General features: G+C 36.2%; 1 protein-coding gene across 2 annotated transcripts in view; it reads right to left on the reverse strand.

Moving 5' to 3' along the window:
- Nucleotides 1-236: 236 nt before the first annotated feature.
- The window catches only part of FIG4 (FIG4 phosphoinositide 5-phosphatase), a 68,895-nt gene continuing 42,154 nt past the window's right edge, over nucleotides 237-26,977 (reverse strand). For both annotated transcript variants that reach the window (XM_082047864.1, XM_082047863.1), the window contains 5 exons: nucleotides 26,089-26,172; nucleotides 23,165-23,360; nucleotides 19,353-19,435; nucleotides 14,924-15,013; nucleotides 237-2,098 (listed from right to left, as the gene is read on the reverse strand). In XM_082047864.1, the coding sequence (XP_081903990.1) occupies nucleotides 1,921-2,098; nucleotides 14,924-15,013; nucleotides 19,353-19,435; nucleotides 23,165-23,360; nucleotides 26,089-26,172 (631 nt within the window). In that variant the 3' untranslated portion in view covers nucleotides 237-1,920. The remainder of the gene's footprint in view (nucleotides 2,099-14,923; nucleotides 15,014-19,352; nucleotides 19,436-23,164; nucleotides 23,361-26,088; nucleotides 26,173-26,977) is intronic.

Raw genomic sequence — 26,977 nt, forward strand, 5'->3', positions numbered from 1 at the left:
AAACAAGTATAGTTCCTGCATTTTGCAACATCAGATGTTGAAAAAAAGCGCATCATCTTGTGCCTTATCCATGGTTACGTGGCACACTTCCAAGAACAACTTTTATGAATTACCAGCAACTACGAACAACAAAAATATAAGGATTGTGATAGGCTAGAAAACATTCTTTGAAATAGTTTAAGTGCAGTAAGAAAAGCATGCATTTGCCTCATTAGGATAATGACTCCAGATCTACATTTTTCCAAAGTAACAATTTATTCCTTCAAATTAATTTTCATATCGCACAAAAGAATTCACTACAAGTATTTTCCCAGGAAAAAAAAAGTTGACAATTGCAGTGAAGTATTACCTAAAGTGACATTTCATTCTTGCACCTCTTAAAATACATTAGTTTCTCTCAAAACAATATCAATCAAATAACAAAAATGTATGGACATCAAAACTTTTCAGTAGCTTGACGTACCATGTTCTCTCACTGACTGTATACAAGTAATTTCCTGAAGCACACAGACTTCTATTGCAAGAAACTTCTATCTTTTCCCTTTCCCCACTGTGTCTTCTCTTTCACTCATTTACTGACGAAAGTGCAACTTACTATTCAAACATATTCAGAATATGTTTGCAGCATGCAGCCAAGAACCTGCAGTAGCTTCCTGCAAGCAATTTACTATGAACACAAACATGTTGCCTACATCTAGTACACACAGTTGGCTGACATCCCTAAAACAGTTATTCAGATATTCCAGAAAATCCTGAAAAATGGTCTGTACCAGCTTGCAGAATAACATGGCTTGCTAAGGATGCTGCTGATACTGTCCATATTCTTCAAGGCAAAGGGCTAGGAAGCAGTGTTCGGAATTTTGTAATTGCAAATTGTAATTGCAAATAACAGGCTTTTTTTTAAAACAAATGTTTTAATTACAAGTCCAAATTAAACAACGTATTTTAGCTACCTGCTGCCTCTCCACTTCTAACCTAGTGCTGGGCATGATGTTCAGTCTTGCCTAACCCAACTACTGCTTCCTCTTGCATGACCGCCCCAGCTGATCCACTCTCTATACCTCACTGACTGACACTGATTTCTTGGGAGGCTGTAAGGCTTGAACCTGAAAGCATCTTGCAAGAGCACAAGTACAGGGATGGAAAGAGTATGCTGCAAAAAGGATAATGCTTGTCATACAGAAGAATGACAGGATGGCTTTGTGCCCTCTGAAGTCTAAACCCAGTGAAGTGCAGAGCCTTCCTTCATCTGCAGACGCAGTCAGTAAGTGCTTCACCTCAGTGTCCTACTAGAAGCCCATGATAATTTGTCACAAGCACCTTTTACCGTGCATGTGGCACACGTTCTGTAGCTACCAGCACCAGCAAGATTAGTTTTGACACAAATTAGGGTTACAAAGTTCATTAGTATTTTTCACGTTTGCTTAAGAAAGCAGCAAATGACAAGCAGTCATTTTAGCACTCAGTTTGCTAAAAATATCAAGAAACATCAGAAAACATTCTGCTGTAAAAAGATTGTTTGCTGTCACAGAACAAAGAGGAAGAAAAGTATTCTCTTCTGATTCTTATGTATGAATCACTTCAGCTTTACTAGCAAACATAACAATGTAAGAAATTAATATAAAAACCTAAAGATGCAATATTTTCTTTGCCATAAATTGCTACATACTCTTCAGTGACTGTAGGTGCTCTTATTATTCACATAGTCTCTTAAGACACACAGTCTCTCTCAGCTGAAGAGTAGACATTATATCACTTTTTTCCTGTAAAGCACAATACTGTAAATATATACTAGTAAAGCAAAATAAATAAAAGTGTTAGAGAAATGTATTACTGCAAAATAACAAAACTAGATTTCCTTTCTAAATTTTTTTATGACCTATCAGCACAGTAGACCTGGCAGGAGAATCCAGCTTGTCTTTACATGTATCTGTTTCGAATGTACTCTCTGTACATAAGGAAGTCATCTTTTCCCAGGGGCTGCATATTTCCTCCTCCAGCCTGAATGTGTGCATGGAAAATCTCTATTGATTTCCTATCAACTCTTGGAGGCTGAACTTCATAAATATTGTCTTGAGAAAAGGAGGAGATGGGTATTCTGAAAAACAAACAAACAAACAAATAAACATGCAGAATATTTGGAACTTTAGGTAAAATTTTTCCACAGAGAAAGAAGAGTATTTCTTTATCTTGAAATATATATGAGGGTCAATGAAAAGGTTACTTTCCACTAGAGAATTCATTTACCTAGATTTTTATCACTACTGCAGACCTCATAAGACCCGTCTCTCCAAGTAGGGTAATTAGGTAAGTTGTCACTAATCACTGAATACTTTCTCACTTCCCTCCAACTCTGTCCTCATTTCTTTATCCTTCCTCTGATCTGCTACAGTGACTAAGTAACCAAGCTGAGACAGATCTGTGCCCTGCATTATAGCAGATAAAAGAAAAACTTTAGTGAGCTATTAACTTAGTAGCAATTGTAACAAGCAAGTAATTACACAGTGTGTTTCAAAAAGATGGACCCAATTTGACATCACTATATCTTTGCAACTACAAACTATCAACAATTGTCTTGATGTTGTCCATACAGCAGGTGGAGGGAATATAAAGCATTTATAAAAAAGTTAGTAAAACTGATAACTCATTAAACTGTTTGTAAATTTTTGTGTAATTCTAATATACAGGTCCAACTTCTTGAAACACCCTGTACTCTGAACCAACATACAAAAAGGATTTCTCAGATAAGAATTTTCCATCTAATTATCAGGAAACAGACATCTTATTACCAGCTTTTATTTTATGAGAATGTTTTTTAAATAGCTTTGTACCATAAATGCTGTCTTTAAATCCTAATATTCATATCTACTTATCTTATGAGAAAAACATGTAGTTTAAAGTTTAGACGAACCTGAGTATGTCAGACCTTTTCTAAGAACTATTGTAAATCAGACTCACTCGTAAGGTAATTTTAACTGCAACTCTTTGAAACTGCGAAGCCAGCAGCTCAAGCAAAGTGATCAATTCCCTCCATGTGATTCTGTGATTCAGGGCTTGAACAACCACATTTGGAGAACCTTGCCCACTCTTGGGCTCTGCCATACAAGACAGACAATTAAATACTTGGATGAGACCAGCAAACATCACTGAGATGATGAGAGAGCTGGAAAAATGATCTGACAGAACTATGATTATGTACAACAGTGGATGCAATGCACCTATAAATGCTAAACAGGAGAAATAAATTATTTCTCAGTTATGAAAAAAAATACATATGTGTTTTAAATAATTCTCTAAATCATCAGTGTCATATGTGTTTACCTCCTATTTCAGCTGGAAAAGGTAATTTACTTTCTAGCTAGCTACTAAAATACTACTGCTTTATAAATACTCTATATAAACAATGCTGCCCAAGTATTCAGTACAACACAAACATTTCAATTCCAGAGACTCACTTTCCTACCACCACATACACAGAACACTTCTCTAAATTGGATCTTTCCTTCTAGCCTGAACCCAAATTCTATGGACCCAATCAGCCTGTCGCATGGAGGAGCTCGCAGCAATTTTTGCAGACAGTTTATTAAAACAGAACAGGTACTTAACAACCCCTTTTCCAGTATATCCTCCTGCATTTGAGCAACCAGCACTTAGGATCGACCTCAGGCAAAATTTGAAACCGGACGATTGTTTCATGAAAAGTCATTTCCATAGGTTTTCACTGTTTTTTTTCTAGCATCTGACACAGGATCTTGTGGCAATATTTTCCGTGACTTGAATACGATGTGACATTCCTGTCATTTCTTATTCTACTCTGGGCCTTGGTTGCTCATAACTCCTACATTGAGAAAAATGGTGGACCGCCATCCTCTGTTTGACTCCTCCACATCAGTATCATACAACCAAGAGTAATTCATCTCTCCACACAAACTAATTATTTTCTGATCAACCTCGTCACCTTGCCATTTATGCAGAGTTCCAAGGTCTACTCCATCCTCTCTGACAATGCAGTGAACAAAAACTATGTTTAATACGCAAGATTGTTTTTAAACTAGCTTCTCATTTGTCACCTACTATTTTAGCTGCTGAAGAAAACTTTTCAAACTACTTTACATAATAGCATATTGCAAGAGTAGCCAGTGCCAGTGCCTGAAAAACAGTCAGAAAGCAATTGTTGAATATTGTATTAGCATATGCACGTATTTTTGAGCTCAGCTTCTCAGGTAAGAAATGACAGCAGAAACTTCCCGTCAAAGCTCACTGTTTCCAAAAGTGAACATCGATCAGCTCAAGTGCAATGAAAATTCATAGATATTAGCATCATTGTCATATTCCACAGAAGCCACAGTCATGACTCACTATCTGGGTGCTCTTCAAGAGACAAGAAGTTATTTTTGTGTTTATTATATCCTCTTTTAAAGGGAAAACACAAGGCATCATGCCTTTGAAGAACTAGAACACTCAAATGATGGCAGAGCCCTTCTATAAATGAGATGCAGTAATAGCCCTCTAGTTTTATTATTAGCATAAACCAATGTTTGACAGTTTATAAACCAGGTTCTCTATTAAAACTGGCAAAAAACTTGCTCTCTTATTTTATAACCTTTTATTTTATTTAAGTATGCCAGATTTTGGATGTCTCATCATGTGATGGCTTGTTAGTCTTATAAAACAACTGCAGTGTGTCATGTAACATAGTATGCCACAGATTCCACTAAAATGGGAATATATCATATAAAATAAAAATGTTTGCATGTTAAATTCCCATTTTTCAATTTCATATTTAAATTTGTATTTTTCCATTTTACATAGCAATATATTCAGTTGCTTATACTTTGACAGTAATGATACAATTACTTATGCTTTTAATAAAATACAGGTGTACTATTGAACTTGAGACAATAAAATCTATGGTCACCCACAGAGTTCAGCTACATACTTAAAGCCAAGTTACATTTTAGTGGGAAGTAGACGGAACTTGCTAGGTTGTGTCATAGAAATACAGGGTGTTTCAAAAAGCTGGACCCAGTTTCAAGGCAGTATTTTTCACAATGGCAACATGTTAGAATTACACAACAATTTACATCTAGCGGTAATAATCTGAAACTCTGTACCTCACCCCTTCAAGTGGTGAGAGTTTCATTCATGGGCGGTTCATGAGATATACTGACTTCAAATTGGGTCCATCTTTTTGAAACACTCTGTATATGGCTATTCTAGAATTAGAGAAAAAAGTAAAGCTAAAATGTTTGCCAAAAAGGGAAGCCTTACTGCACAGATTATGTTTTTATTTTCCCTCATTTTAGATTGTATTACAATTGCACTTTACGTTTCTTAGTCTTAGAATTCTGTGGCACTACAGTGGAATGTAAGCGAACGCTAAGGATGTAAGCAAGTTACCTGCCTGTATGATCAGGGTAAAATTTCCAAACCCTTGCCATTTTTATGCTTTTCTTAAGCAATACAAAATTTCTATTTCAGAACAGTTGAAACTTTTCTGAAGAGTTTAACCTCTCCTATTATGTTCTCACCAAATCAGCATTTTATTTTATTTTTTGCTGGTAAACCCTATGAATAATACTGTGGAAATTCCATCATACTTAACCTTTCTATTTTTTTTTTCCCAACAGAGTGATAGTTTCTTCTCATCATCACTATCATATTCTTCTAGTTTATTACACCACATTAAGGTGGGTGTTTTAAAAACTGGTACCAGACAGTAGTCTATCTACATGCCTAAAAAGCAGATGGCTTTTCAAAGCACCCTCAGCTTCTGCAGATACTTATTTATCTAGTGTAAGCATTCAAGCTGAGACTCTAGCAAAGTATCTGCCTTTAGCACACTGTACTTAACAACGTCACTAACACCAAATAAAGTCAAATGTAGCCATCCCATCTACTCCACTAGCAAGTCAGTAGTTAAGCAAAAAACCGAAACAAAGCCATAAGACTAATTTGACGCCTTCTCTATTTATTGATTTCTGAAGCACTAACGAGTCAAAAGTCATTTCCTTATGCACAATGGAAGGCTGGGCAGTAAAGTGTATTTCATTTTGAGTATTTAGTGACTATATCTTAATTTTCCACCTACTTGCTTCAACATGGTAAAAATATATTGAAAGAACTGCATGTTCGTGCATGCCAGTTTTGATTAATAACCTTGTATTAAGCTGTAACTATTTGTAGAGTGCTTGTATTAACCAGTCATTCAATTAAGTCACTTCTCTAACACTATTCAAGTAAAAATCTCATCTACTGAGTATTTTACAATAGAGCCATGAAGAAGAGCATATTAGTTATGACTTGGCTATCAGATCTCCCTGGGCTAACTGTAGTTCTATGGCCTCGCGATGAAAATTACATAGACAGGAACGTAAACACCATATCACGAAGGACAGCACCCTTGACAGGCAAAGTTCCGTTCATTTCTTCCCACTTATGAACAGGCTTCATGGTGCTATGGTTTCACCAAATGGTTTTCTCTCAACAGTAAAAGCAGATACAGCTAAAATCTTCTGCGACAATGGAGATGTTCCATACTTTGAGAGAAGAATGCACGGTGATGTGCTGAGCTCTCAGAAACACAGCAGCCAGAAAGCCACTACACGTGTTCCAACATTGATTAGTTCTCCTCAGGTCTCGGAAGTACATCTAAAGAATGAGACAAAATGTACTTTGTGGCCTTGTTTGAATCCTATGCAAATACATCTGACCTACAAAACTCTGGCAAATCCAGAGGCTGTGTTTGGGGTTTTGTTTTGTGGGTTGTAGGGTTTTGTTTGTTTGTTTTTCATCCCCATAAATAGCATCCCTTTAAATTCCTTGCCGTGCTCTTGAAAGAGCCTTCAACAGACTCTTCCTTCCTTAGACACTATCGACTCCATACAACGAAGTTTCAGTCACATTCTTTGTGAGTGGAGAGGACTGAAAACCAGGAAACCTTCTCTGTCCAATATTTCTGCAACTTGTATCTCACAGAACCAACTCACAGCAAAGCTGGGACTGCAGCCAGGGCCCAGAGCGATCACCTGAAACTCCCAACGGCACATACAGTTTCAAAGGTTAGAGAAAGGCAATTCTCCTTACACAGGTATACATCTAAATGAGCATTTTACAATCCAAATTAGAAGCAGCTTCTCTACAGTGCAGAGAGAAGGAATATGAGAGAAGGACAGAACATCTGATACAGAAAGGTGATCCCTGAAGAAGGATGAATCTTTTAAGCAGAGGTGCTTTATGCTGACCACAAACTAATTCAAAATTTAAAGACTGAACACACAAAGGAACCTACTGGTAGTACCGGACAAAACAAGTATCAAAAGAACACTCAGACACACACACAAAAGAAAAAAAAAAAAAAAGATACATGAATATTGTGTTGCTTTTTGGAAAGGAAAAGCTTAGACTTACTTTTTTCAAATAGAATTACTTGAGGAAGACAGTTTTCTTAAACTGATTAATAGAAATCTATCACTTCACAGACAAGACGGGACAGGTTGAAGAAGGGTTCCTGAGAATTTTCATCAGAAAGTCTAAGAGTAGATGGGCTAAGGTGGCAAATAGTTTAGTACTTGCTGTTTTTTGCTAGAGATTGTTAGTACTACAAAATCCCAGATTCAAGAAAACCATAATATGCAATGTAGAACTAACTAAATTTACTGTCATATTTCACAGGGATTTGTTACAGTCACATTTTTAGAGGATATGATTTCAGCACTGCTGACATTAGGATCAAAATGAGACTTCACAGGCAAAAGTAAGTAACTCCAACCGCTAACCCCAAAATAAAAATAAAAGCTTCAAGCCACAGAAATTCTGAAGCATTTTAACTGTGATCACAGTACTAAAAGACACAATAGTTATTTATTTAAAATTTGGAAAAATGCAAATTTAATAACAAAAGAGAACATAGTTTTGACATATTAAAAAAATAATCTAAGTTCAGTTATAAAAATATTTTTTTCTAGTCTTGGGAGACTACTGCATTATCCTTTTAATACAGGATGTACAGAAATACTAAACCAGGTGGACAGCAGATACAGACAAACTAAATTTTTATGTGTGTTGCAGTAACAAGTGCCCTGTCAAGTCAGAATTGTACTGAAATATTGTTTTATAGCTCAAGGTAGTTTTTCAGTGCACACAACTGCAGCCATTTTGAAAAACAATGACTAAATTTCATCACAATTCACATATCATTCTGTCCCTGTTGCAGGCTTCTTTTACATCAATGGATGGTATGAGATTTGCCATGTAGATTTTTATTCAGGATTCAGTGTAGATAGGGAGGAAATACAGAGGACCCAGAGATCAAGTGGGAACATTCAGGTATTAAAAATGTATTTTTTTAAATTTGAAATAGACATCAATAAATGAAAATTATGATCTAAAGCAGTGTGAGGCAAGTAAATGCTAACAGTTTAATTGTTAAAATAATACTGAGCATCTCAGTTGAGAAGTGTACTAAAAATGCTCGGCACATGAGCTTTTTCATCTGAAAAGCTCAGACCTCAATATTGACAGAACAGATGAACGCGAAAAAGATAACTCTTCCTACAAACATGGGGATCTGAATCACAAAGAGTTCAAATCACCTTCCCAAGATCCCTCTGAAAGCTCATGCTCTGCTCCCCCATCTGTCCTAAGGGTGCTCTGCAAGATGACTGAGCCAATCTAACAAATCGCCACCAGCCAGGTAACAAAGTTCTGCTGCGTTTGACCCTGTGGCTCTGCCTCTTCTGCCCTAGCTCTGGTGATAACCGAGACCTTCACCAGTCTAAATAATCTCATTAATCTACCAGAAAACTATTTGCCTTTTTTTTGGTTGTATTTGCCTGCTGCAGACTGATGAGCTGGACTGATTTATGGAGCGCTGTAACAAGTAGCAAAGCTTGCACAAGTCAGTGAAAAAGTACGTGATAAAGAAGCGGGGAAAGAGCAGGACCTCCCCCTTTTGGTGGCAACAAGCTGTCAGAATTGCCTTCTCCCATCAAATCCAGTCATACTGTGACTTAAACCGTAATCCCAAACCATGTCACCTGTCAAACTTCAGTAGAGCATTTTAGAAACCATCACAACATGGACTTACTTATTTCCTTCAGTCTTTTCTGGAGAGTCCTACAACTTTGATCATACCATTGGTTTTCCTTAGACTCTTCCCAGTAGTGTTATTCTTGAGATGTGTGACTAAACATGAACAGAGCATTCAGGCCCAAAATGAAAAAAAAATGATTCTTTTTATGTGGTGTTGATTCCTGATAGGAATCAGTCGGCTTAGGCCATTTTGCAAGAGACAAGCACATAGACAGTGCTAAAGACACTTAGAATCCCAATGAAGACAATCTTTCATCATCAGACAAGACAAAGTCCAGGTAATTTAAAAACAGCTTGACCAGTAAATTTCAAGAGAGCTCTCACAGGCAATAAATACTGGAGAATCACAGAAGTTCTTTGTTTAAAAGTCAAAAAGATGAAAGATTCAAATTAAGTAAGGAAGACTAATCCTTTATCTAGATGTAAACAGAGGTTTAGATCATATATACTTCTTAAAATACAATTGTTAAAGAACACGAGATCCAGCACAGCACATTTTGAAGTAAAATGAATCCCAATAATCACCAAATTGGAAAGAATTTCATCCATCAGAGGCAAAGAGTTTTTAGTTAAGGAGGAAAGTCAAGCAGATGACTCCCACTTTAACACAGATATTTACATCTCCAAAGAGCTGAAGCAGTGCTTGTTTTAATCAAGAGGCACAGCTATCCTGTTTCCAAGAAATGGAAGAAATGGAAGAAATAAAATGAATTGTAATTAAAAATACAGCATTTATTCAGACCCTTCTGGGAGATTTCAAATACAAGACTAAGGATAATAAACTTTGCTAAATACTAAAGGTTGCTCAGACAAAGGGTTGTCTAGCAAGAAGGTGCTCTATTGAACTGCAGAATATGTTGTTGTTTTTTTTACCTTTTTTTAAAAGGAAACCTTGACTGCCAACTAATCAGGAGAAGAACACAACTAGATAAGAGACTTCTGTGATTTAAGCTTAGTGTAAACAGAAGACAGAATGTAAACAATTTCTTTAAGTATATTTCCATGAATATTCATAACAATTCCCTATTTTGTGAATAAACTCTTATGTTTATCTAACTTTCTGATGTGAAACAACATGTTGGGGTGCATATTTGAAGCACAGAGCATGCAAAAAAGCACTGTACTGTGAACCATCGACATGCTTAAGAATCCAGGAAAACTTCTAATTTCCAAAGTCACTTCTTGACTAATTACAAACCCCTTTTGAGTCACTGTTTCCAGAGTAGTGTCGAGAAACTATTGAGATATTTTGCATGGCTTTAATGTAAAAAATAAATATACTCAACACTCTAAACATCCTTTATTCATTTACTTCTGCCTTTCAACATACAGAATCCCCCCAAGAACTCCTAGGATGTGAATGCACAGAAAGATGACAAGTTCAATACCATCTTTCTCTTTAGTGCAGTTAAAAAGGAGCAATAATGCCATGTTCGCAAATATAAAGCTATTTTTATCTTTATCAAATCCTCCAAGAAATAGACCTCATAGTAACATGCCATATGGAAGGACTGAATGAACAAGAGAATTGCTTTAAACTGAGGGAACAGCTTTCAAAAGTAACTAGATCTGTAAAACATTTCATTAAAATTAGAAAACATACTGCCCTATTTTTACTTTTCTATTTTGAAGTGGTATTGTAAAAATACTCCAGTAAACCATTTAATTAACAAAAATAGAAAATATAGAGTACTCCACTGTTCACTGAAATTTGCTGCATTATTTTTATCTTGGTGAGAAAACAATACGTATAATGTGCATGTACACAGAAACAGTAAAAAAGCCCATCTACTACTTGTACATAGCTGCTAACTTGTTGATAGTTAATTGCTACTCATTTTGAGTCACATTTGATCAATACTTGGATAACAAACAGAATCTAGGTAAAGATGACACATTTAATATCAAGGGAACTTTTGAAACCACAGACCATATGATAGATCTCTGAAAGACAGGGTATGTTTTTCCAATATTTAAGGAGAACATAGCTCTTGATCACGCTGCGGATATCACTCACTAGTGTTCTCCTGCTTGAGCATCATCAGCGTCTTGAAAACTGAACAGGAGAGTAGATCCCGGTGGATGAAAGAAGGTTGGAGCACATGCATTATTGCTGTTATATACTACACAGGTCACAACAGGCACAGGCACTGCAGACAGCTTGTACGCCAACATATGCAACCAGCTACTCTTCGTTGTGAGAGCACTACAGCATTTCCACATCCTTGTCCAGAAGTACTGCAGTGAATGAAAACACTCAATTCCCTGTTCAGGAGGGAATCAAATTTTCTGTGCTCCCAAATAAATGTAAGAAGTACATTTGGAAAGTGATTGAGTGCATAGTTTTCAACACTATTATTTATACGACACCGCAATGAGTACTAGGGAACTTGGAAGAGGTGCACCGTGTCAGCCAACAGTAATTATACTACAGTACTCAGTCTCTCTTCATGTACATGATAATAGACTGTGCTAAAAGCAGTCCAGCTCTGTTTAGCTCTATTTACCTCTAACTAAAATTCTAACCTTTTGTCCTTCCTGCCGTTTCTGTGAACAAAAAGAGGAACTTCAATATCCTTCCACATTCTCCACTACTCTTCAGTATTATTTCACTGCATCACTGTGATCACTGTTCAAGTATCCATTTTTTACTTCTAACATACACTTACAGTTTCTAAATTTAAGCCCGAAGCTTCTCTTCAGTATTTCTACAATGCATACTGGAGTTCACAAAGATCAAAAAAGGGTATTAAAAAAAACCTTGAAAAGTGTGGAAATGACAGCAACTAACCTAAGCCTAAACTACATCTCACTGCTGATGAGAAACCAAAGTTTTAGATTGAGTACTTCATTTTCCTGCAAAAAAGACTGGGGTTTAACTGCATTTGTATCTAGAAGGAACTACTGGAGAATCAAATTTGCCAGATGTTTTTCAATTTAAAAGGCACCTAACATAAAATTAATTCAAGTTACCACGATTTTTCAATTTCTTCAAGTGTTCCTTGAGAAACAAGGAAACACACAGTCCAACAAGTGCAAGATGTGCCTCAGCTGCTGTTACCGAAAACCCTCTCTCTTGACCTAATCTTGAGTACAGTATGTTCATGCTATTTTGTATCTAAGAAGTTAGTATTCTCCAAGGAAATTCCTGATTCAGAGCAGCAATTCAAACTCAGTAAGAGAAAGCTTCCTTGTTTCAGAACTGAACAACATGCCTTAAATCCCATCCAAGTAGTATTTACATGTTTTTCAAAAGTTGCAGGACAAAACCCGAAGAAAACTTTTAAGCTGCATAAAGATATACTTTCAGAAAAAAAAAAAAAAAATACTGACTATAAGATACCCTGTTTCTTTGCACATCTCCACAGAAGAGCATGTTTGGTAGCATTGGCAGAGAAAGATAATCTATGTGACCTCAAGACCAGGAGGAACAGAAGGCACAGGTTTGTGTGCTCTATGAATTTTACACTTCCACTATTCAGAAACACATGGAAATTACACTTGGGAAAGGAGAAAAATGAACATATTTGCAATCTGCTCTAGGTGAACTTGCTTTAGCAGGTGGGTTGCACTAGATCATCTCCAGAGGTCCCTTCTAACCCCAAACATTCTGTCGTTCTGTGAATACCCAAAACCCACCAGAATCATGTGTACAGACTCTCTTTAATATGTTAATTTTGCAGCAGCATATCCTGGGGAATAATTTACTTTAAGGGGGCAAGAAAGAAACTATTATCTTCTGCACTGTCTGGGAGATTTTGCAATTACACAAAAGGAATTGCCTTTGTTCATAGCAAAACTATTCCTATCATTATAAAATAATTTCTTAATAACCACTTCCCTTCAAAACATTCAGAGTTGTTCCTTCATATTTAAAAACAGTTTTACAGTTTACCAACCTCATTTACTATTTTAATACCCATCAGATATATTTTATTATAAAATTACAGGCAAATTCACCTACAAAGTGTAAGCTTATTAATTATGAACGATGTGCAGTGGTATCATCACTTTAAACATATACAGCTCCAAATGACTAAGCACTGAGATTAGGCAGTATTGTCTCAAACACAATATTAAACTCGTATTATGTTATCCTGCTCTCTCAGCCTCACTGAGACACCCCAGTGTTTATACCAACTTGGGTGAGTGATATATTTGAGGATCCCTCACTTCATCAGCGCAAAAGGAATGGACTAGAGGCAGCACAGGAAACAAAGCTGAGCCTTCTGTAAATCAGTGGATGGCAGTAAAGGTCTTGCAGTCCTACAGAGTGGCTGTGCTGCTGGGTAGGAGATCACACACCCCAAAGAGGAAAGTAAATAAAAACCTGCCTTGGTGAAACTTTAAGCTGCCTACAGTAAAGGAAGATGTCAGCTAGGGAGTTGGGGCTTCATCATTTAAATTCTAAGACCTGCTTCAATAATACCATGACGTTTGGATATCATCATGAACCTTTTTATATTAGTGCTAATAAAAGATCCAAATGATCTGGCGTACCACTAGAGGCCATTCTTGTACAGTAATAATCAATCTATAATCATAAACAGTTAAATTCCTTCTGTCAATATGAATTAAATATGTGCACCTACTGTAATTTGAATGGTAGAGTTATTTTTCATATTAATGGAAAGTTACTTCATTCACAATGGAATACATAAAAGTTATTCCGCATGGCAGATATCCCTGGAGAGCAACCCTCCTACCATCCCACTACAATTGGCTTTGTTGAATTTGGCTCTCATACTAATCTTTTGGAATCAAGGTATTCAAGAAGTGTTTCATTGACAAGAAGCATTCAGAGCTTATCTTCCCTTACAACCTAATATCACCTACTTAGCTGTTTGGAACAAGGTGCAAAAATTATCTGCTGTAACAAATGAGTTGTATAAAAAAAAGCCTCTTCAGCTCAAAGTATCACTGACAAAAGCATAGAACCAGTGCGTAACAATGAGCAGACAACCAAAAAAAGCCAAGGAGATACTTTCGAGGAAAACATAGCAGATTTTAATTGTTAAAATAACATCTGTGCAAGATTCAAGATGTTATTTTCTTCAGTTAAAACAGTGCATACTGATTAAAGCTACCATTGATCTTTTCACTTCAGTGACACAGATGGGCATCCAGTACACAAAAGAAAGCAGCAATCAATTCACACTTCGCCTTACTCTCTCCAGCATCTGGCCACATACCATGTAATATTAAAAAATACATAATATATAAAAAAATATTTCATTTGACCTCTCAAAACTCCTCAAATGTCCACTAAAACAAATAAGAGGCACTTGTAGCCTTCTCAGAACAAATAAATTCAGATAACTGCTCACTAAAGACCAATTTGCAACTTCAAATGCTTTTTATACAAAAAAATATGCACGTCAACCAATCTCTTTCAAACTACCTCTTTCAAAAGTAATCACAGCAGAAGAAATTGCCTTTTAAACTCGGTAGCTTCAGCACTTCATGTTGTGATAACTCACGCTTGCTAAGAATTTTGAATAAAATCATCTTGGCGCTACAAATACTAAAAAAAACCAGAACAAAACAAAAACGACCAAACGAAAATCAACCAATGCCCTCCCAAAAAATCCCAACCCCAAAACCCACCCTAATGAAATAATGAACCACAAAAAATGATACACTTCTTTAAAGTTACATGGGAGAAGCAGGAACTCAATTCCTCATGCTATGCATTGAATCCCCTTATGCAGTAAAAGCAGCTGAAATATGACGTTAAACAATTTAACATCAAATTTACCTGATTGTTTTGGGGGGTTGACAATCAAAGCAAAAGAAATAGGCTAAAGGGAAAAAGAGAAAGAATACTTACAAATTTATAACCCTATCCAAGTGGTATTTTGAGCAAAACTGCTGGCCGCTCTTGTCTTGTTTGTGCTGACTCTGTCCCAGCTGAACAAACCTGTGAGAAGCAGTAGATAGGAGAATAAATCAAAGAAATAAAAGAACTACTCCAAAAAAATTCGGCAAATGAAAGAAGATTACACCAAAAAGTGCGTATTTAAGTCATGTTATAGAAGTCATTGATCATGTTCTGCCTCTCTACTAAGAAAGATATCTTAAAACTTTGCAGTAGGTGCATGTGAGGACTCAGCAGCTCCTTTTAGCTTGAGAAAGATTTGCCTGTTCATTGGTGTCACCTAGTATGTCATGGGATAGAAACAGGCCTCCACACCTATGCAATATGCAGTCCGCTACAGTCAACTCCTGTCTTCTTCAAAGCTTTCAGTCAGATTAACAGCCTATGGAATAAAATCAACAAGGGAGACAGAAAGGCTCTCAAGTTTCAGATTTAAGCCAGTCTTCAGCCACATTCAATCTAGTTTATTCGGCTGAAATCCTGGTCCAGCTCACTTATTTCTAAGCCCAAGCTTTTGGGATAATTACCCCATCTCCAAATATTTCCTGGAAGACACTCAAGATGCAAAATACTGTTATGGCTTTTTCCTTGGCAAGGATTGGGAGCAAATTTTTTAAAAAACAGTTAATCACTAATTTTATTCAGACAGTCTAAGAGGAACAGTCAGAAGGTTTCAAGTATGTGTATGTGCAGTTATCTCACACTTGAACTCAATTTGTGCACTCTCCAACACATCTGTGCCACTGAAAACAGAAGTAAACATTCATTATGATGTTAATACTTCAGTTTTCTGATGTGGCAGGGGTTTTTTTAATAGCTAGCTTCCATTTAGCTTAAAACCAGTCTTGTTGGCCTATTTCAGAAATATTTACTACATTTTAACAGGGGACAACTAACAGTGCAAAAAACAACTGCATGGAAGAGTGTACAGAAGACAAAGGAAAAATTCACTCCTAAGCAACTTATTGTGGCTTTTCTTTCTGGTTCATTCAGATTCTATACTGTAGAAACAAGAGCCTCAGAAACACGCAACATCACTTTGAATGTTGAAGGAATACTTACATTTCTCATAAGAGAATTATAAGTGGAAATAAACATAATTAAGATCTATTAAGCAAAGGAGATTGCTATTGGAACAAGCTTAAAAAAATAAAAAACAAAAGCAAACTAAAGGTGTAAGTATCTTTACTGATTGCTCCAAATTATCCATTATTCTGAAATAAACAAGGCCTAAATTAACACAAGCGAGTTATCAGACAGCAATAAGATACCATGCACAGTTGATCTGCAGTATCCATCCTCAAATTATTTAAAGGCACCTCCTGTCCCTTCCAAGCTCAACCAATCTGTGCTTCTGTGTTTGCTATTTCGACGAGAATTAATGCAAGTTATCTCAGCCATCAGTGAAAATGGGCTGAACAGATTCAAATTACTTTCCATCTGCATATATACTTAATATAGATCAGTTGATGTAAAGTAACTTAACCTGAGGTACTTTAAATCTGCAAGCCTCTCATGCTAATGAAACAAAAAATACAAAACATGTCCAACAATGTCAAGTAGAGTCAGGATCTTACATCTCCACTTCCCTTATTACAATAATAGAAAAAGACTTGAAGTGAGAACTATAATCATACTGTGAAATCAATTCCTGCTATTCTCAAACAATGTACATTGTAATAAAGGTTGTCAGCAAAATCTATACTTTCCACATAAATCAGCACATCAGACCATAAATAGCAGTATGTCTTGTTAGCTAAAAGAGGTAAGGCATTTGTAATTGTTATATTTTAAAACCTGCATTGCTTGAGGGAAATGAAATACATGCAAGGGGTTTTTGTCTTGAAAAGGATAGGAATAGAGAAATTCAAAGGCCCCATGGAGTTTACAGTACTACTGTAACAAGAGACTGAATGTTAGTCCAGCCTGAAAACGATAAAACGGGGTTAATGCAGGTTATGGTTAATGGTTAATATAGAGCTGCTCATCTGCACGAAGTGACTTGTAATAGACACCAGCTCACACTGGGCCATTTGCAGAACAATAACTATCCAGTATACCAAAGGGTAATTGTCAAATTGGCATTCATTTTCTACTGGTTAAAATAAAGAACTGAAGTTAGCGGCAGAGGTGAAGTTAAAAATTTCAGAGACAATAAGAAACATCTTCCTCGACCATCTTTACGTGCGCTATCTCCAAATTACTCAGCATGCAGGAAACAGGTAGAAATGGAAATTTCAAAAACTAAAGAGTGTAGGAAAAGTAGCTACCCCTAAAGAAAAATTAACAGAAAAATACTTTTAAGTAAAAAGAAAATGCTTTCAGAGGATTAATGAACTAAGTCAGGATTATATCATCACATATCACCAAATGCAAAGATGTCACAGTGAATTAAAAGTTCCCTCAAAAATTGAAGAAGTTACAAATATAACAAGGTAATCACTGCTGTTACACATTAGAAAATAAAAATAAATGCCCACAAGCCCATTTCAATGCACGTTTCACAAGTATTCACTTCGATATACACACAGTGTTTTTCTAAGGTGATGTGTAGTTTTCTTACACCCCTTTTCTCAGACTTCTTTAATTCTACATTCTAAGCAGGTATTTCAAACCTTGGTTCATTACACTAATGCAATTGATTTGCACTCCTGGTGTCTTGCATAAGCAATCGCTGTCTCGGCAACAGCCTTATAAGCCTTTAGGAACTAAGAGGGTCTTCAATTTGGATCTAAATTTCTCCAACTAATCGCCACTATTGAATTCCCATTAGTCTGTCTAGTTTTCAAAGAAAAAACGGCAGTTCAGGAAACAATCTTCTCCACCAGGGAACTGAATAAGTAACTTTTTAGTTCAGTTCTAGTTCATCTATAACTGAAATTATTCTAGTTTAGTTTTGGTTTGCGATAAGGAAGCAATGCAAAAGTTCAAATTAATTTCTGATTTAAGGAAAAAGGAAGATTTTCATCAGTTTCTTGTTGGCTTCAGAGTTATTCTGTGCTATTGAGGAAAGAACTTGAGAACAATAGCGTAAGTACACATTTTTTAACCATGGCAAGACATAGCCAGCATTCTGTATGGGGTTATGGCAATTCAGAAACAGCATTCCTGACACTACTGGAGTCACTGGCTCCCGCTGGAGAAGCGCCCTATTGATTTGCTGATCTCTCTTGGGGAGCTGGCAGCTCATGGCTCCTGCAGGAGCGGTGACAACAGCCTTGGATAAAAGTCCAAGTTCCCCTTGAATAAAAGCAGAAGTTCTTGTGTAGTTGGAGCTGGGCGGGAGGTGATACCTGGACGCTTGTCCACCAGCTCTTGCCTCCAGCTGCTCTCAGTAAACCAGCAGCACCGGGCTCCTGAAGAGAGCCCACAGGGGCTGTGCCGCACATCGCCTCATGTTTTAACAGCTTACCACAATGTGCAGGAATTGAGCGGGAACCCGCTGGACCACCTAAAGAGCTGTGTTTTGTTTTGCACCACAGTGTGTCTTACTCATTTCCTGTATGTACGGTTTGCATTCACAAAAGCATTTACTAAGAACGAGTGGCGATATGACGCTGTTCAAAATGCAGTGTGTAAGAAAGAGCACATTAGTACACACACGATGCTTAGAGCTGAGCATATACACACACATGCATAACCACACACATCACATACATTTGCACATTGTTATTTCGTCAAACTCCAATAACGGGCCAAACTGATCTGTCCCTCTCTTGGAACTTATGGTACAAATATCTGTCACTCAGATATCCATGCTTCTACGGTGTGAGTTGTTCTGATCACTTTACACAACATTTCTACTCATAGTCTATACCAGATTTAGTAACAGTCTCAAGGTCTCCCTATAAAATCCACAATTTTTTATTTCAAGCTCAAAAGTCCAAGATGTTTAAGAAAAAGGCTGAATATTATTCGGACAAAAAATTTTCCTTGAATATCAAAAGTCATGCAACTATTTAAATTTGAGTAAAAGGCAGCAGTTAATACATACATCTATGAATAAGACATGTTGAATGAAGACAACTTCTGTTGTTTTGTATGTGTTTTTATAGAAGAGGCTATTTTATTTTTGACTGATTTGAATTTGTGTAATTCAACATTTGCAAAATGCAAAAATCACAGACTATATAGCTTAGAACCATGGAACCACTCTCGATACAGAATTTTCCTATTAAATTCTAGGACTGTGCTAAGTGACAGGTATTTCTATTGAAGCATCTTTCATTTAATAAAAACAGAATATATATATATACATATATATCTAAATATCTCTACAATTTATAATTTAAATAAGTTTAATCAAAGGTAGCACTTTAACAACCTGTATTTAACTAGCTCCAATTTTCTGTTACTGATTACCATTGGCAATTTATCTCACCTAGTGTATATTGTGAGATCATCTTCTGAAGGAACATCTGAAAGATTGACTCCATACACATCTTTTGTTGATTGCACTACATTCTGCAACATAAGAAGAAAGATTAAGACTGAAGATCCAGTAACAACATCCAAAGAAAAGCTTGCTTTCAAACAATGAATTCTTTCTACACCTGAAAGTGATTTTAAAAGCGCAGGCAAAACCAGGTAAGTCTCTTACATACACAGTGGTCTTAGTTTGTGAATGTGTTGTGCGTGTTTGTTTGTTTTTTAAATAAAAATCATTTATTAAAAATGTTCCTCAAGACATTTGTTTCACAGTTAAAGGAAAGGATTCTCGAAAGATAACATCAGATAGAACAACGTATTAGGAGAATAAATTATATTTATAGGACATGTAATGATGCGGGTATTAAACTCTCGTGTTTAAATTTAATATAGAATAAATCATATTCGTTCAGAACATGCTCCCACATTTACTTTCATATTTTTCTGCTGTCAATTCTGAAATAATTACAAACTTCAGGTTGAACAAAACTATTTTTATTTTATATGTTACACAATCATGTCATTCAACTATAATAAGGAGACAAAGCACATGCAATTCTTCACTATGTCTAATGATTCAGTGTTAAACTGAGGGGGTTTACTGACAAGACACAGGTGACTGCAAGTAAGTCAGCTATAAAAATAGTTTTCTTTTATTTCAAAAAGATCCAAAGTCAAAGAACTTTGTAAAGAACGTCCTGACCAGAAGTATAAAAGCATTTTATTATTAACTTCTGTGAGATGTGAATAGAAAGGAACCAGCTGTTCACGTCCCCCCTCCCTGCCCCCTGTAACGTTACAATTTTTCTCTACAGGTGCTGATGTAAAATGTACCAAAATTCAAATCCCTCACCAAACATCCAGTCATTCTGGAATAACCATACTTACTCAAGAATGTACCTAAAAATATAAGTTTACAATTATCAACTCTTTTACACACAAAAATCTCCACACTACTCTTTTTCACCCAAACTTCCAATATTGCTGAACAATACTAGACACGATCCATTTTCACAAACAGGAAAACAGCAAAGTGCAGACTGACACTGTTTCAGGTGCTAGAAAGTTGTCCATTTAGCTAACAGACACATAAAATGGAATATTTGTAAGCTTAGGCTTTTAAGTGCATTCTTCATTAATTTTTTTTTAATTAAGCTTAACTTGAGAACAAAATGTATCTGAAACATTTATATAGTTTACCAACTCAAGAAAACAGATGCTTATTTAATCAACTAGACAGATTATCACCTTTTTCAGTCATAGTTGCTTTGTTTCTTGCTACATTATTCACTTTAGCCATCAAGTTTTGAAACCCTCCATTACATGCCTTCTTTTTAAACTTTTTAACTACATGTGTCAAGACAAGTAATTGCCATTGCCAGAAAAATAATTCCAAAACATTTCTTGAGGAGCCTATATTTGATGCTTTGCTTAGCCTAGTAATGGGAAAACACCACAAGCTAAATGAAGATCAGCTGATGAACATGTTAAACCCTAATGTCTAACAGAGTCTTTAAGATTGCTAGTTTTTATGTTTGGTTTCTGAAGAGAAAGTTTCCATAAACATCATGCCCTCAAAAATGTATCTAAGAGAAGCTTTGTACTTTTGAAGAGAATAAACAAACTTACAGTGGCAGGCAGACATTAATGATAACCCAAGTTAATTGCTAACATAGCAATTCAGAATAATTGAACAGGTAATCCTTTCCAGCACTGCAATTTTAATAAGCAAAGGCACAAATTACCAATACAAATCATGACTAAAATCCGATGCATGAAAATGAAACAAAATAGTTCACCCAACTGTAAGCCATTAAAATTCAATAGTATCTTAAATCATATTTTGTGTTTACATGCATCTCTCATTAAGCATCTTAAAAATAAAAAAAATATGTATCTTAGGTCTGAGTGTTGAAGTGTGTTCAACACACAGATGGAAAAACTGAAGAGAGGTAACTTGTGCAATGGTAAGAATCAAGAATAAAATTTCAAGTTGGATTCCTGTTGTTAACTCTTAGAAGCAATCTGACTTGCTGGAAAACAGGTATGCTATTATTTAGAGATAATGGAAAATTTTCAGATAAAATATCTTGCATATACAGAAATAAATGCACTTCCACTGGCAAAACAATTAATCCAAATTGTCGAAAATTAATACCACATGGCTTCATAGTTATTTTATTGAAAATGCTTCATTAAGGTTAGGAAGAAGACAGTCTTGTACAGAGGGCTGAAAGTCCATGATTTCACAACATACAACCCTAGGCTAAAGACTGAATGGAATGAAAATTTGAATTGCAGCAGAAAAAAAATGCAGTTTTATCCTCTGTTGCCTATCACGTACTATATTTTATACTGACTAAGGTCATTAATATTGAAGTTTCTTCAAAAAGTTATAAGGTGTACAAACACTACAGTATAACCCTTTAAATTAGCTGTGACTTAAACAAACAAAAGCCCTCAAAACACCGTAAGTATTTTCCAAATTCGTACAGTCTCCATTAGCATATCCATTTGCTAAGACATTTTCAGTGGTACCCAAAATGGATATCTACAGGAAAGGATTTGAGGAAATGTTAGATAAATTAATAAAATAGATATTTCCATAATACTTCATATGACTGAATATTTTAATTAAATTAGCACCCAAGGGATTCCAACAGAATTGGAGTTATACTAGGAAAAAAGATCAATAGTACACAACTGAGAATACACATTCTTTTCATATGACGGTGCATGTCCAGTTTCACTATTATCCTGCCATTATCCTCAACCTTAGTGGTAGTAATAGCATAGGACTAATGTGACAAAATTATCATGCCCATTTTTGGAGTTAGTTTAATTTGCTTTCTTTAAAATGTCAGCCATATAATTATGAAACAGCAATTTTAAAAACTTCACATAAATCAGGTCAAAATTTAGTCAGATTGAACATTAATTTGCAGTTACATCCACCTGCAGTTACATTCCAACCTGGAATAGGCTGCCCAGGGGGGTTGTGGAGTCTCCTACTCTGGGGACATTCAAAACCCGCTGGACACATTCCTGTGTAACATCATCTAGGTGTTCCTGCTTCGGCAGGGGGACTCGACTAGATGATCTTTCGAGGTCCCTTCCAATCCCTAACATTCTGTGTTTCTATGAAGTAGCATAATTCGAAAGGAACAGATTTGTAATTGAAAGAGGTGGTGCTCAGGACCTCAGATCAATAGTAAATGTCTTTCAGGAGAGTTTGCTCCAGATTAGCTACCATGGACTAAATGATTAAGTATGTAGAAAGACCAGGGACATTCCTGGAGAAGCACCTCCCAGTTTAGTTTCATCCAAAAGGAATCCCATTGGCATGCTCCAAGACCACCTCATGATGTGAGCAAGAGCACTGTAAGGAACAACGATCAGAAATGCACCACTGCTCTGAATTAACACACTAACATGGATAGATTTTATGCTTTATATTATGGACCACACCTCACCTGCGTACTTCTCAAATGCCATAGGCTTCCAACAGTAATTTTCATTTTTTTAAAATGTTATTTTCTGTTGTGTTTCACCACTACATGACAAGAATAAGAGCGAGGTTTTGTAACCAGTTGTGTTAATACCTACACGAAGAAAATACAATGGAGACCTCTTTCACTTAATTTCTCAATGCTTTACTTCTGATCATCCTATAACAGTTACTGTTTTGTTTTGTTTTTAAGGAAATGTGAATTTTAAGTCCATGATTAGCCTCTTTGCCTTTTGCCTGCCACAGTATTTTCTTACCTCTGTGATTTTAGTATTATCTCCTGTATCAGTCACTTTTACTGGAGTTGAACGTTGGGAAACAGGACCTTCATCTTCTTTGTCTGTCCCAGAATCATCTTCAGAACTACTTGACACTGCTTCCTCACTTGGGGGTGGAGGAGCACTAGCAGCTGTTTTGCGCTGCAGCACAGTTTCTTCTCTATTACTTTTGTTCCTGTTACGAAAGACAGTGTATGTTTATGAAAGAAGCGAGATAATAACGAGTATTTAAAATCCCTAATTTTGGTTACAATCTTACTGGGGAAAATGAATTCTATCCTTTGGAGCAACTTGTTGCTCATCTTTTGAATTCCTCAACTGATTTACTTTTCTTAAATCTCTTCTTATTCCAGAGCATTTCAAGAGAGCCCAAAGGATTATGTCAGCTTTTCTTTAACACTTCTCTGACTCTTCATTTAAATCCCTCCCCCAGACTGAATGAATAAAAATGAATAGGAATTCACTGAGACATCATCATGTCACTTTTTCCCCCTTCCATTTCCATACTTCTTCCCTCCATTTAGTTCTTTAATCAACAGCATTTCTTAATGCAGCACTAATTTCTCACTCTAGAAATTCTAGTCAATATAAAGAGATGTCTTATTTGTAAGAATTCTTTGAGATACAGAATCTATGTTTTAGTAGGCTAACACTGAGTTTAACTGTACAAGCTCTGAAGGGTATATGTTACTTTATCCATCAGAAATTGTACCACCCTTAGGTCCTCTACATCTTTTCCTACTGGCCATAGAAGCAAATGTGACTGCAGTTTCCTCTCAGACACTGTCACCATCTTTCCGATATTCTGAGGGAAAGAGGGCAGGTAATGAATATATTCATAGACAATATATTCATACCTGGAAGGCAGGTAATGAATATATTCAGAGACAAATCAGTTCTGGAAACAGGCAACCAACATCTTGCTGAGGTGACTGTCCATACATACATTGACACTGCATGACTTACCCTGAAGGAAGGCCCTAAAGGAAGCCACCAGCATGCTGAGAGGCTTTGACAACAGCACGTGGTTTGGTGAAAATGCTGGTTTGAGTCCTCATCGGCAAAGGCATGGAGGCCACCAGAGTCACTTGAGCTCACCATGGAGCACACCATGACTGTAACACAGTTCTGCCTTTTGCAAACTCATACAGCAATTCATCCCCATGGTGAATTAGCTAAATTATATATACTTTAGGTACACATAGAAACAAGTAGGAAAGTTCTTCCAAAGCTTTGTGATCTGAGAGCATACCCCATCCCCAAGGACATTAACATACCAGAAGAATTCTAACAACTGGAACAAACGCCCGAGGGGAAAATCTAACAGAGACAAGTTTAATTTCTGACTCAGCAGAAACTGGCATCTCTTTAGACTGAAATTCACAGAAAGCCATAAAGGCATACTGCATTCTTTCTATAAAAAAATGCAGTTTTCTTCCCTGCTTTTCTAAATGAGGTGAAGGTCACAAGAAAAGCAGTCCTTGCTGAAAGCTGAAGAACGGAGCAAGTAGCCAAACACTGGTAAGGGTGATATTCTTCAAAAGAAGGCCAAGATGTAATTGTCCTAGGGGACCAAAACACTCACAGATGAAAACAGATCACCAAACCCTCTAGAAATGTCATAGTAGATCAAAAGATGATGACAAACATGCAAGGCAAAGATACCATCTCTACCAAGTGCTAAATATGGGAAAGGTGGAAGGCTGAAGCCGCTTCTAACCAACTACACAGCCAATGCACGGGACACCTTATCAGCAATGCCCAGGGAGTCCTGGAATGCAACTTTGATCCAGCTGATTCTATATCTCATAACAATCCCTAAAAGTCACGGTGAAGAGCTTGCAGCAAAGTGCCTGAGAAATATGCATAATGGTCAAGTCTTTAATGGAGTATCTGGACAGAAATTAGTCCAAAATCTGACATTATACTAAAGCAGAAGAATAAAGCTTATCCTCAAATTACCCACAGACTCACAATTCTTAGCAGAGGTAAACTGTATAACTGTCAAACAGTCTTCCTGCTTATTCCCAGGGAACATCAGTAGCATGAAATCAGGTTCTACTAGTGATAGGCATAGTCAACTCTCAACATTCATTGACAGCAGGTCCCTTATGGTCAAGTAACAACAGACATTATCAATGAAATAGTCAAATTTTGTAGCTTTTAACAGAGCGGAAAATTTTCAGAAGAACTTATAATGTTGTGACAACACATGTTTAGTCACTATTGACAAAGGTTTCTGTAATATGAGGTACCAAAGAGAGAATGAAGTGGTTCAGGAAAACTCCCCCTAGACCTACTGTGATACAGCAGATCAAACACAACAATGGACTAAGTAAGTATCAAAGCAAGCCCAGGATGCAAAAGCAGCTAAATGAAACATTCATTTGTCCCAATAACTGTTGCTGCATTGTTTTACATAATTTTATCTAAAAATACTTTAATAAGGTGTTTTATAAAAATCTGAGCTGAAATTGGCATTTAGTTGCTGTTTCTTGGTATGTTCTGTTTATTCAAAATTTATTCAATCTTTGTTAAAATTTCATTATCTCGTCATACTAATGACAATTGTATTCTGTATTGGAAGTGACAAGAATGCATATATTATTGTTGTTTTTTTAATAATCTCTGTACCTTTATTCTACATAAAATTTTCTCATGAGTTTCACTCAGAGGAGTAGAAGAAAGCAGAGAAGATTAAACAAATCTGAATAAAGCATTCCCAGTGTCAAATAAAAATCTCAAATTAGATATAATTTTCAAAGTGTACAATTCTACAGCAATGATTTTTTTTCATTTCCCCTGTAACAAAGAATATGCTACACAAACACACAGAGTATACATACTTGCATTACAATTCCACTATTATTAAACCAGAACAAGTTTTCGTATTTCAGACTTACCCCAACACCGATTTTCCAGTTTCATCAGGTTTACGAACAGTAAATGGACTTGGATCAATCCCCACATTCTTAGGCATAAAATCTCTGGCAAAATAGAAAGGAAAAACTGTTAATGAGCTAAGTTCAACACCTAAAATTTTAACATTTTCTGGAAGAACCACCTCTACCTTTGAATTAAAAAAAAAGTCATTATAGAAAGAAATATCAAATTCTAACTTCAACATTACAAGGCATGTAAATATGACCTCCTAGGTATTTTAAAAGCTTTTAATTACATTGTTTAGTCCCATAAACAGTTGCAAACACTACCATTTGCCAAGAAGGCACAAGCCTGCTCCATTCCTGTGCTAAGAAGCCCTGTAACTCAGCCACATTGTTTTCAAAATGCTGCCAACATTCGAATTGGGTCAAAAAGCAACATAACACATAATCTGCCTGAAGTCTTTAGCCAAAGTGTGATTAAGATTATGCTTAGAATACCCAGCTGATTATTGCCAAATAAATAAATAAATACATCTGGCAAGCTGTGAAAATCTGATGAACTGAAGAAAACAATTGTAAAATGAAAGCAAAGCAATTAGAAAAAAATTGCTTTGAAGGTACTTTCTGTGATCTAATGAGTCCACAGAGAAAACCCCATTTCTCTCTCTTAAAGTGCCCACACGTTTGGCACCCCATAATGGAAAATAATTGGAAGTTTAAACACTATCTTAACAGATTATTTTTTTTTTTAGACTAGCACTTCCGTTTCAGTATTGTGATTAAGTTTCAGGAAGTTTGCTAAATTTGAAGCTTAAAACAAAAAACAGCCCACAAAACCTATCAGGTTACACAAATTTAAACAAATAAATCCAGTGTACATTTAATTCACACCAAATCAACTTCCAGT

Source organism: Streptopelia decaocto, assembly GCF_964273445.1.
Source record: "Streptopelia decaocto genome assembly, chromosome: 3".
NCBI lineage: Eukaryota > Metazoa > Chordata > Aves > Columbiformes > Columbidae > Streptopelia > Streptopelia decaocto.